The sequence below is a fragment of the Mastacembelus armatus genome, chromosome 4 (genome assembly GCF_900324485.2).
Source record: "Mastacembelus armatus chromosome 4, fMasArm1.2, whole genome shotgun sequence".
Classification (NCBI taxonomy): domain Eukaryota; kingdom Metazoa; phylum Chordata; class Actinopteri; order Synbranchiformes; family Mastacembelidae; genus Mastacembelus; species Mastacembelus armatus.
The window spans coordinates 11069135-11081642 of NC_046636.1; the positions used below are offsets into that span (position 1 = coordinate 11069135).

The 12508-nt window shown below is 38.5% G+C and overlaps 2 protein-coding genes across 4 annotated transcripts; both read right to left on the bottom strand.

Annotated features, from left to right (window-relative positions):
* Positions 1-3593: 3593 nt before the first annotated feature.
* On the bottom strand, positions 3594-6366 carry ptger3 (prostaglandin E receptor 3 (subtype EP3)). Its single transcript, XM_026323619.1, has 2 exons — positions 5464-6366; positions 3594-4623 (listed from the first exon to the last, which is right to left on the bottom strand). Exons 1-2 carry the CDS (start codon positions 6352-6354, stop codon positions 4315-4317), a joined length of 1200 nt encoding a protein of 399 aa, XP_026179404.1. The 5' UTR covers positions 6355-6366; the 3' UTR covers positions 3594-4314.
* A 1456-nt stretch (positions 6367-7822) lies between these two features.
* On the bottom strand, positions 7823-12161 carry zranb2 (zinc finger, RAN-binding domain containing 2). Of its 3 annotated transcripts, none has more exons than XM_026323743.2 (10): positions 12007-12161; positions 11346-11398; positions 11152-11260; positions 10891-10973; positions 10728-10804; positions 10452-10586; positions 10191-10360; positions 9585-9644; positions 8945-9094; positions 7823-8726 (listed from the first exon to the last, which is right to left on the bottom strand). In XM_026323743.2, the coding sequence occupies exons 1-10, from the start codon at positions 12060-12062 to the stop codon at positions 8669-8671; spliced, it is 951 nt and encodes a 316-aa protein (XP_026179528.1). In that variant the 5' UTR covers positions 12063-12161; the 3' UTR covers positions 7823-8668. The 3 variants fall into 3 exon arrangements, with proteins under 3 accessions (XP_026179528.1, XP_026179527.1, XP_026179526.1); XM_026323742.2 differs by having other exon boundaries at positions 10185-10360; XM_026323741.2 differs by having other exon boundaries at positions 10173-10360.
* Between the last annotated feature and the right edge of the window lie 347 nt (positions 12162-12508).

Consider the following 12508-nt stretch of genomic DNA (forward strand, 5'->3'; position numbering starts at 1 on the left):
ATTTTTGTTTCAACTGTGAGGGCTGGGTTGGATGGAAAAACCCTGGAAAATGCAAAACCACACTTGGGGTTTTTCCTCTACTGAAGAATGGGAACATTCAGAGTTTCCTGAACAGAGAACTGAGATAATTACATGGCAGAGATTCAAGTGGAAGCTGATTCAGCCAATAGAGTCAGTTGTTAACACACCGCAACTTGCAAATAAATGTAATCATTGTTTTAAAAGCATCAGTTAAACCCCAGATGTTACTGTTGGAGTATATATTGAGTATAACATATGCTTGGAATAAAGACTCCTAATCCAAAGTCTCAGGCTCAATTAGTGAAACATTCATTTAAATGAACTCTCCTCTTGTCATTATAAAAGAACTAAGAGTACTTAATTAATGAAACTGCTCACATGCTGAGGAATACAAAGTGGCAGAACAGGTCAATTGTCAGTGGGGTAGCTGAGGCCAGTGTGGTACAGAAATTAGTGTTCTGTTCCATTTATAGCCAAATGTGTGTATCTAAAATAAGCCTCTGAGAGTTTGTGGAAGTACAGGCACTGTATTTATTTCAGTACTTTAATAGCTTGTACCTGAATAGCTGCTGTTTGGAGTTTCGTTGTTTCTGTTATGTTCATCTAACAGATTTTAGCATGACCATATACTGATCCCCCTCCAGAGGAAAATCTGGAGCCCCAACGTTTAAAGCTCCAACGTTTAAAGCGCCAACCTTTAAAGGCCAGATTGTTTTTAATTTCATTCTTCAATTTCTGTTTTGTTTCATGGAAATTGTTGTGCCAGAAGTTGAGCATAAATGGATTTGAACTAGTCATTTTACATATTGTGAAGAGCGGCTGCATCTGTTGCATCATGATCCACAGAATTATTTTAAAGTTACTAAGGGCAGGACCGATGGTAAAATTAGCAAATTTTACTTTTATAGAAAAAGAACAAATCAGACTTAACAAACAAACACCAGTGATCCACCAGCACAAAGCTGCTGCTGATGTGCCTTGCCTCAAATTTAATTGTGACTGACAACAGAATCAGCATAAATATAAACACACAATGGGCTGTCTTACCTTACACCAGGTGATTTTTACTCCTTTTGAGTTTTATTAATATAGACCCAATAAAAAGCTCATAAGCTGTAACTTATATTAAAAAGTCCTTCACTTTTGCCTAATGCCAATTTAAAACACTATTCAGGAAATATTCTGCAGATATTAGCAAATTAGCAGTGTGCTACTACAGAACAAAACATCACATTTTGGGCACTTTTTGTAGGTGTATCAATTTTAATGATCACATGGAAGAAGGTCAGGAGAAGAGACATGGTAAGGCTGTTTTGTACTTTTGTAAACAACAAATTCTGCTGTGCACATATGCATCACAAAAAAATGGCACAACACAAATGTTGTAGTTTCTTCTGTGTTTCTGTTTTCAGCCACCAACCACGGTTAATCTTACTAAGGAAGACCTGTTTCACAATTAATACAAGATAAACCCAACTCTCTGCTGGCAGATTAAATGATATGTGGAAACAGAAATTTTTCATCGTTCACATAGCGTTTGAAGATATCAGTTAGAGTCATTACCACTGAGCCTGTGTGTAATCTCACATGTGAAAGGCACAGACAAGACCAGGCAATGCATATTGTGTGTATTAGTGTAATCCTGTGTGCTGATGTGATGAGAAGGCAGCATTATTGGTTGGTGGTGATTTGACAAATTGTCTCATAACTTGAAGGTTCCTATCACAGCAAATGTATCCATTCTTGAGGATACATTCACAAACATGTGTAAAGTATGTGCAGCAATTAATTGGTGCTATCCAAGTCAAAGCAGCAATAAAAACATATATTTACAGCAGTACTCAAAATCAACCCTCAGATAACATTTAGACAAAACACTTAAATAAAACATTTCTTGATTTCATCTGAGATCTTACAGAAGTTGAAATGAACATTTTTTTTTTTTTGGTAGCATCAGGGCTACAGGGATTTGGCTTTATAGCTTTACATGATTAGAACAATAATGAAAATGGATGAGGGATACATTCAAAATGCAGTCACATTACATTAAAAGCATAAAACAAATTAAGAGGCTAAGATGCGTTTAGAACATGCTGTACCTGTGTACAGGCAGAACAACCTATATTACTGAAAGCTTGATGTAAGGATGTGAAGCCACAGCAGATTGTGTGTAGTGTTTACACATATGGAACTTCAAGCGAGCCCAAAATGCACTCTAATCTTTTAGATTTTGTTTTGGACAATACAGACATGGTCTTCAGTATTCCATTATTTTTCTGCTTGCATCCAAAGAGCACCCCCCTCTCTCTCTGCTTATAGTGATGTGTCTGGTCAAAAGACCACACCACATTTTTTTTTTTTTTTTTTTTTACAAAATATTTGGCTGGTGAAATTAGGTCAGCTTGTGATATGCATTGTATACTTACAGATCATTCATAATTTTAGTCTAATATAATCAAGGCAGATTGCACAATGAAACTTTGACAGTGATAGCTACAGCCTCGTCAAACTTTATCAAGAATAGTCTCAAAATTTTAAACATTACAAACCTATACAACATTTTCCTCACAGGCTTTAGCATCCATATGAGTGGCCTGTAAACTATTCTGAACAGCTGAGCAAGTAATTGCACAACAATTTACCAGTGAATTCAAATTCAAGAGGGAAAGTAGCAACAAACTACAAGCTTCACATTTTATAATTCTGGCTGCTACTGTACCTATATTACAAAATTGACAGCTGATACCCAGCAGGTAGTCTCTTTAACACTGAGCACAGAAATAACTGGCTTTATATAACTACAATACACTAATAAATATCTGTATAATCAACAACTGGCTCGAGTTCAGTATTTGCCTTTTTTTCTGAATGACCATCCTTTTTTTAAATAAAGTGGTCAAATATCATGTAAGATGCAGCAAAGCTATTTACAACTACAGTTCACTAAGGCTCATGTGTTTTTCATAATTATATCTGATGTTTATGTTCTTCCTGACCTAGTATAGTCTGACACTAAAGGACACAGTCTTCTCAAGGATGTTGGTGAAGAGTATCTGGGAGAAAGTTTGGGACACCAGGTGTAAGGAAGGGACAAGTATAAGAGAGCATGCCCAGGACAGAGGATTAACTGTTGAATGAGAATATAGAGTTTTAGAATATAGCCTTAGGCAGCATGGTGGATAAGTGGTTAGCACTGTTGTCTCACAGCAAGGTCGTGGGTTTGCAACCTGGCCTTTCTGTGTGGAGTTTGCATGTTCTCCCTGTGCTTGCGTGGGTTTACTCCGGGTACTCCGGTTTCCTCCCATAGTCCAAAAACATGCATGTCAGGTTGATTGGTGAATCTGAATTGCCTGTAGGAGTGAGTGTGAGTGTGAGAGGTTGTCTGTCTTTGTGTGTCTCTATGTGGCCCTGTGATGGACTGGTGACCTGTCCAGGGTGTACCCCTGCCTTTCACCCGAGAGAGAGCTGGGATAGGCTCCAGCAGATCCGTGTGACCCTGGCTTTCAGGAAAAAACGGGTACAGAAGATGGATGGATGGATGAATATAGCCTTATTAGGGAATCACTTTGTAGAACAATAGGGAAGTACAGACATAATTATCTGATTATGTGAATGATTATTTGCATTTACTTTGCATGTCTGTATAAATAGTGGCCTCAGCCTACTAGAGGCTGAGCAACTGGGGAACAACTGGGGAAGACTGATCAATTGTGTTCTGTTCTGTTTTGCTCCTGTATTTCCCTACCCCTACATTGGGTAGGGTATGAAAAGACAGTCTGTCTGCACTCCCTTTATTGCTCATCCAACGAGTTGTGCCACAACACCTGACTTATGGCTTCAAGTTGTTGAAAGCAATGACTCAGATCACTAAAAAACTAAAAAAATAATCCATGAGATGCACCATTGCCATATAGATCAGTTCACCTATATTCAATTCTTGGATCTGAGAGGTGATAATAAAACTGAACATTAGCAAAAAGAAAAAAAAGAGTTCTTGGCAGCCATGCTGCGGCCAAATGTGATAGGCGAGAGTCATGCATCCACATGCTGGTTAGGTGACTGGAATATTTTGACTAGCAAATATACCCAGAACAGATTTGCCTGGTTCTTATTAATGCTGAAACAGATACTACTCTTGTCATCCACTGCACAATATTCTTGTGTGAAGAGAAAACCATTCCTAGTCTTTTTTTTTCCACAACACATCCAAGAAAATAGTGTAGCCATTTTCACATTCATCCAATCTATCCTGGGTTCAAAGTCACAAAACAGCAATTCCTTTCAAAGTCTCACTTAGCTGCTTTGTGATTTAGGAAGGTCTTGCTTCTGCTTTTTAAGCGCTGTTTGGGCCTCTTTATGATCCTCAGTGGAACAGTTGGACACAGCGTTAGCCACAAGGCAGAACTTGCGAAGAAGGATCTCTCTCAAGAGCAGATAGACCCATGGGTCAAGGATTTGGTTGAGGGAGGCCAGGCGGATTGCTGTCAGAAAGAAGTCACAGTCAAAATGGGCATCTGAGTTGGAGATGTGATTAGAGGTTGAGTCTTTGGAAATACACTCTTTTGAAGACACATGGGTGGAGATCATCCTCAGCATTAGACCCTAAAGGGACAGGAAGGAAAAAGTGTCTATGAACAGAGGCATGTTGGATGCTTGTATTATGATCCTGAAACAACACCTAAAGTATCAAAAACATTATATACACAGAGAATTGACACTGTGTTATTTTGTGAGAAAACCCTCCAGAAGTTTATATTCTATTATAGACACTCTACCTGGCTGAGAAATTAGATTTTTATATTTCTGGACAGTCTATTTTACTTTAAATGTTAAATGTCACTGACTATAATCCCAAGACAGTCTTAAGGAGCTACAGTATAAACAACTAAGAGAACAACATAATGATCACACCCCAGGTACTCACTGCTACTAGGTTATCTATTAATATCCTCAGTGAGACTATTAAATATGTGACTTACAATATATGAGCTCATAGCACACTAAGCAGACCACCCAAACAGGACATGGCTAAGTGAATTTTTGCTTAATTGCAAAAAGGCAACAGTTTTTCAACAGAATCACATATGATATAATTTACCTGACATGCAACTGTGGCGTTTAGGTGTCTGGGGAATGAGAGGGCTGAGAACTAGATCAAAAAAGGTAGAAGTGAATGAATGCTTGTGAATCCAGAAAAGTAGGCTACTGGTTGCAGTGTCTGCTTTCCCTGTCCTGCCGACAGGAGATGAAGCATTTCCAGAAATACAAACTGCAATTTATTTTACATAACTTTTACAAATTCAGTTACATACTATAATATAAAGTAAGATGGCGCCATTATAAAGTATTGGCATTAAATTCTGAGTAACCACAATAAATATAAGGGCTTTCAGGTGTGTGAAGGATGGAAAGTATAGGCTGCAGTCGCCTATAAAAACATACCAGCAGAGGAGACCAGCATATAAGCAGGACGCACATAATCCCTAACAGCTGAATGACGGTTTCCGTGGTGAGTCGTTCCCACTGTTTTGAAGATTGAGATGTGCCAGATTTTGTTTTACATCGGATGATTAACCCCCGAATGGTCACTACATTGCAGGAAAATGTTACAAGCAAAGAGAAAATCCCGAGCAAAGCGAAAGTGATGGCGAAAAACCTATTGCCCGGCACTTCGGTGTCCCCCGTGTTTATAAAGCACCAGGTACCCGGCCACTGGAGTGTGTATTTCCCGACCCCTACAATGGGTAGCAGTGCAAAGAAAAACACAAGAAGCAATATGACAGCTAAAGTCTGCTTTGTCACACGTGTTTTCATGTGATTTGAGTACCAGTGAGGATTTGTTATCGCCATAGCCCTTTCGATTGCCATGGTACTGGCCAAAAACAGAGCGCACAGACCAAAAGTTGTCATGCACACACCGAAAAAAGAGCACAATTTGCCTGATGGGTCGAGCTGCTTCCATTCCAGACCATTTCTGTAAACTGATATCACTACTGGACTTGTCAAAAGCTGCCCAAAGAGGTCAATCAGCGCCAGCGATCCGATACAAAGCAAGAAAGACCTTTTCCTTTTATTTTCCTTCTTTCTGTAAGAGATATACACCAGAATAAGAGCCAAAGAATTGCCCACCAAGCCAGTGATCATCATGGTTATAGAGAAACCAATTGATACGGATCCCCAACTGGAATTATTGGCGACATTGCCTTCATGCAATGTCTTGGTGGTGTTTGAGTCCAGCATCTCTCCCACAGTGGTTTGCAAGTCCTTTAAAGAATCAGCACTGCATCTGGTCATCCTTTCGAAAAGGATAAAACTATACAGCAAATAACCCATGTATGCGTCCACCATCCTGCGCTCCAGACTGCCCCAACTGAAAGCAGTGAGTAAAAGCGCATCAGGTCCTTTACGCGCTGGAGGCGGGCCTACTTTGAATAGCGTCAGGACGCAAACAACTGAGGCTGCATATGGTATAAACTAAATATATTTCTTAAATCCTAAAAACGATTCTTGGAAACCGGAACGTCTGCCTTATGATTATTTTGGTGTATTTTTTTAGTTAATATGAAGCACACGTTTGATAATGATTAGGGTTACAAGTCTGTTCATTTCAGAGCTGTTTACAACTACCAACAGTAAATCTGAACACTTTTAAATGTAACAATTCATTTTACCGAGTTTAAATAAAGGCTACTTATGTTTCAGACCCCATGAAAGTAATGAAGTCTTTTATTTGCCTTTAAACCTAACAGATTTTCAGTTGACTAAGTGTAATGATGTAATCATCACCTCTCCAGCTGCTAAGCTCAGAAAACCAGGAACAGCAGCAAGTGCCACCTGTTGACCAGACTGAGAACGTGTGCGCAGCATGACCGGCTTCTGCAGTGCGACACTCACAAGGCGATACAGGCCTTCAGTGATGATCTTGAAGTCAAAATTAGTAAGATTGGTTAATTAAATTGTAAATCAGCATCTAATGCAAAAAAACTAGTTGAAACTATTACAAATGAAAGAACTGTAATTTGTCAGTCGGTTAGTAGCCTACTCAACAAATGAGATGGCTTTACATTCAGCTTTTAAGATTCAAAGGAAACCATCAACTTAAAGCGACAATTCAGTTTTCTATAATTTTCTAACACGTATTGGTAGGAAGGAGTATTAGCCATCGCGATTGAAAGTAATTTGCTGTTTGAAACCAACTTTAACATTTCTGCAACATTTATGAAACCAACTTAGGTTGTCTATATCCAAATAAAGCTTATGTTACTAATTTGGACCTACACTGAAACCTACCTGGTCATCGTAGAATTGCTATTTAAAACACAATTTCAAGACACCTTTCATTGTATTTGAGACAAACAATGGTAACGAGGTCTTACATGAAATTTCAGTTGTCACCGAATTGAAATGTACTGAGCTTTAAGTTTCTTGGTTTGGTCTGATGTGGTTTATTATGGGGTAAAAGCAGTAAAGGTGACTTTTTGTAAACAGACTAAAGGTTCCACAAACTCTAAAGCAGCATTAATGGTTTACATGTTTATAAAAAAAAAGAAAAAAAAAGAAATTCACCATCAACAAAATACTAATCAAGGACAGCCTATATAATATTACTTCGTGCAAAATCCAATTTCATTATTTGAGAACAGCCCCTACTTTCTTTTCTTTGCTACGGTGTCTCTTAACTTAGGATTCGGTCTACATAATTGTCTCATTTGGAAAATGTTCCAACAGTGCTCAGTGTACCAGGTATCCAAAAAAGCAGCCTTAACTTTGATAATCAAACATAGAAATGATTAACAAGAAACAATGTTGACAGAACTTTATTTACACGTGTACATTTTTGTTTCACCATTAAAAAGACTGCATTGCCACATTCTACTATAAATCAGGATGTTAATGTTGCACTAATCTGAAGCACAAAATCTGTCAATTATTGAATGAGTTTGTTTCCCACATGCCAAGTGAAGAAAAATAACAGGTAAATTATCCCACGACCATGTTAAGAAAAAAGATACACTTACATCTTAACCAAAGAATGTTCACCTTTAGCCACTTACTTAAAAACAAGCAATATCAAAAAGTAACATACTTACCTTGGGGGGGAAAAAAAAAAAAAAAACAAAAACATCTAATGGGCCAAAATTCATTGCTACATCTCTGGTATTGTGACTAATAATTGGTACTAAACTGGTGCTGCAGTACCTTCTATTTAATTCAAATAAAAATAGATTTTTAAAAAAAGGAAGAACAGAATTTAAAAAAAAATCTTATACGTGTTAAAGGACAAAAAAAAAAAAAAGTGTTCAGTTTTCCCACAACTGTGTTGTTAAGAAAATACTGTTATGAAGATAGTATCTTGGGTTTTTCACTGGACCAAACATTTATGTTTATTGGACACCTATAGTTACAGACAGTTGTCACAGATTGGGGGTGTATGTGGTTTTAAAAAGGGAGCAAGTAATGACAGGCAATGGCTGACAGAAGTCAAGTCATGTTGCCCCCCTTTTTTTTTTTTTTTTTTTTTGTAAGGGAAATAAGACTGAGGTTCCTTGAAAATGAACAATATACTGAATGGATGTTTTCATTTTCCTTGCAACACAGCATGCACTTGCACTAAGGTTTCTTTTCTTGTTTAAAGGCAGTAATTGAGTTATTTCTTTTTTGAACTGGAACCAGAATGGGAGGATCCAGAGGACTGGCCACGGCGCCTGAAATCACACAAACACCATGGGAAGAAGAACGAGGTCAGAAGGATCAGCTTTTGATATACAGCTATTCATACATAAAGTGCAAGGTCACAACATACAAAAACAGCATATAACAGGATAAAATGTGAACATATTTCTGTAAAATTGAATCTCCCATAAGCGAGTCGACTGACGGCTATTATTAATCAGTGCCATTGCTATTCCACAGAAACCCAAACCTTTCGGACGAACGGGATCTAGAACGTCTCCGTTTTCTCCCTCCAGATGAGGACCTGGAGCGACTGCGCTTCTGTCTCCCCTCAGGTGAGGAGGAAGGAGAGCGGGACCTCTTCCGGGGAGAGGAGCCCTTTCCAGACCTGGAGCTGGATCTTTTGGAGGAATAAACCAAGCACTTTGGTCAGTAAGGTCCAGGCAAGACTTTCACCAAGATGGGTATTTATCAAGCTACTCTGAATAAATTAGGAATGAGAAGGTTTTACTCAAAAAGTTGTAAGCCCACTGATCAAAAGGTTCTTAGCTTCTTATAAATATACTAACATTTACTGAGTGGCAAAGGCTGCATCACTCATGAAGGATGCTTGATGAAGAACCTATAAATTTATTCTGACTTTTTGAACCTTGGTAACGTTCAGGCCAAATGGATGTTTGCAAATTATGGCTACTTGGGCCAAACTGAAACCTAAAATATATCAACAAAAAAAGTAGTCAATAACTTTCAAAGCAGTTTGAGGCCTTGGAATGGAGTAAGCATTATACAGTCTCCATTAAGCTGAAACTAGGCAATAGGAATATTCTGAAGCGTTTTCAGCCCCATACATACACTCTCTAAAGGGAGAGAGTGCATGTCACCTCATTCACCTGGAGCGGGACCTCGAGCGAGATCCAGATCTGGAACTGGATGAGCTTCTAGAACGGGACCTGAAAAACAAAAAACAAACCCTTTCCAATATTTTCCATACAAATTAATAGCTATGTGGTTCATATGGCAATGCACCAGCAAAATATTTAACTGCACACTTTTTGACAAAAAACTATTCTTACCTTATTGTAAGCGATAACAGCTGGACACATATTCAAATTAATCAAACATCTATTCCAGCTAAAAAAAAAAAAACTATAACAAAAACCTGTACTCAATAATCCCATCAGATTAAAACAGATGACTGAATATTAAGTGCAGAAAGAAAACTTTTCAAGATCAATATTACAATATAAAACAATGAACTGCTTCTATCTTAGGTCGGAGACATAAAAATCCAGCATAATATGCTATCATTCACTCTGCATATCATGTCTTCCACACCACAAATGGGGAAGGGTTAAGAAAAGGGAAAAGAACAAATCAGCAGAACAGGACATTGATGTGATGTTGACCAGTAAGTCAAAAGAAGATTGAGCTGATACTGACATTTTGCCTGTAGTTACCCTTGACCTGTACCCTTTTACCTGGACCTGGACCTGGACCTGGACCTGGACCGTGAACTGGAACTGGAGGAGCGCGAGGATGAGCGGGAATGTGATGATCCCGAGCGGCTACCCTTCTTCTTGGCTGGCTGGTCATCATCATCATCCTCATCACTGGCATTCAGGTCATACTTTGACAGGTCTCCATCGTCATCTTCATCTTCATCATCCTGGAGAGGAAGTGTATTTTAAATTTTTCATTTATATTGTTGGCTACTATAAAGCTGTTTCTTTGGATTTCCAAATCCAGTCACATCTTACATCCAGTTTGTACTTGGAAAGGTCGCCATCTTCTTCCTCCTCTTCTTCCTCCTCTTCATCTTTTGCTACTTCTTTCTTTTCAACTTCTTTTGAGCTGCTATTCTTCCCACGATACTTCTTCTTTTTTCTACCAAACTGTAGCATTAAAAAGTATCTTGTAAGTAAAATTACAGAAGAATCTACATTTGATTTACAACATGTCACTGTTTGTTCATCCATCAAAAATAGACTAGAGGCTAAAATGTTTCAAAGTAAATACAGTGAGGTAGTACTCACTTCATCATATTCACCATCGGATTCCTCTCGTTCAATGTACTCCACATTCTCTCTTTCATTGAACCCTCCACCATAACCTGAAAGTACAAGAAAGAAAGAAAAATGATAGTAGACAAAAGCACATTGGAAACTGTAAAACCATATACAGTAAATGTTGGATTACCTGTTCTCTCTTCAAGCTTGGCATATTTCGGTGTGTTACACATGTTGCACTCTGATCGTCTGGCCCAATTCACATTGCCACATCTTTATGAATACGAGAGTAAAAAAAGAAAAAAAAAACAAGCATGTAAAATATATGAAAAATGTTTTTGACTAAATAACTAAACACAGAAGCTCGAACTGAGAATGGAATTACTCATTGTCAACAGTTTGATGATACGATCCCACAGCAACTACAATGGAATATTAAACAAACACGTACGTCTTGCATTGCCAGTCATTTGCACTGAAGAGACCTCTACTCTTCTCAGCCAAGGTTTTCCCAATCTCTGTTCCGCCAGCTTTCATCATCTTTGCCTCTGTGGTTTTCTCTGTGAAAAACAAACAAACAATGGTTTTAGATACTTTCTGAAAACATCATGTATCTGAAGTAATAATTTGTAGAGAAGTACTCACCTCTGCCACATCTATTACAACTAGTTCGTCTGGCAAAGTTCACATTTCCACACCTGCAAAAGCATATTACATAAATATAATGCAGAACCTGAGCTTGTTAATGGTCAACAGGGGTGTGCATCAACAGCAGTGCTGGTTGATTTCTTTTTCATGTGACACAATTAGCTTGTAAACTTTCACTGGATACCCTGAGTCAGCTGCAGCTGGCCTGTCTGTCATTTCACACGATTTTGATGCTGTTCCTCGGCAACATGAGACTAGAGACTCCAAGTTACAGCTAAACATATAACGGCTTGGCTTCTACAACACTGTACCACCAACAGCAATGAGTGGCCCACATATGCTAACGATAGATAGCTTGCTATCTTGCAAAGGGTGCACACTACCGACTTACGCTGAGACACCAGGACAGACAACTCTAAAACTGTTTCTCATCATTAAATGTGCGGACATGCTGTTTATATATTTACAATGTAGAAGAAGCTGTAGAAAATGATATAAAGTCGGCTAGCTTACTTAGCTACTAAACGCTAGCGGGAACCAAATGCTAGAAGGCCGAAGCTAAGCTAGTCAGCACGATCGGTGAATTATACGCCTGCTGGTAAATCTAACTAGTCCCTACACAAAATAGGTGATTATCCTATGCACGAGGAGCACTTACTTTTTATCGGGACAAATCCAGTCCCCGTCGCTTACTCGAAAACTCTTCCCCGACATGGCAGTGCCCGTTAACACTGTCTGGCTCGCTGGCAGGGTGTGCTCACTATTAGCTCGGCACCACCTCCTGCTGCTGCTTTCAGGTGTTTTGTCTGGCACCGCTTTCTCTGCCAGTAATTCGGAAATACATATTTTATGCACTGTGAAAACGGTCCACTACTGTGCCAGATAGGCTGGGATGGTAAATCACTTTGTGTAACAACGTAAGAACAGATTTATTATTCTGTAGGCTACATAGCGTTACCGAATAAGGTTATTTACAACGTTATAAAAGTCGAGATTTCTGAAAGGACGTGAATGCAACACTAACAGTGGACAAATAAAGCCCCAAATTCTTTATTTTTTATTCTTGTAAAATATAATGAAATATAAAGATTATTTTAATTGCAACGAGTTATATAAGTATCACAGTAAACATTCGAGTAGACTTGATATGAATATTAAGA

Coding starts and splice junctions, on each gene's coding strand:
- ptger3 (XM_026323619.1), bottom strand. CDS start 6,354: ATGGGTTATTTGCTGTATAGTTTTATCCTTTTCGAAAGGATGACCAGA. Junction 4,624..5,463: donor TATGCTGGTCTCCTCTGCTG/GTATGTTTTTAT, acceptor CTGTCCCTTTAG/GGTCTAATGCTGAGGATGAT.
- zranb2 (XM_026323741.2), bottom strand. CDS start 12,062: ATGTCGGGGAAGAGTTTTCGAGTAAGCGACGGGGACTGGATTTGTCCC. Junction 10,805..10,890: donor CAAGCTTGAAGAGAGAACAG/GTAATCCAACAT, acceptor TTGTACTTTCAG/GTTATGGTGGAGGGTTCAAT. Junction 10,587..10,727: donor CCGATGGTGAATATGATGAA/GTGAGTACTACC, acceptor TTAATGCTACAG/TTTGGTAGAAAAAAGAAGAA.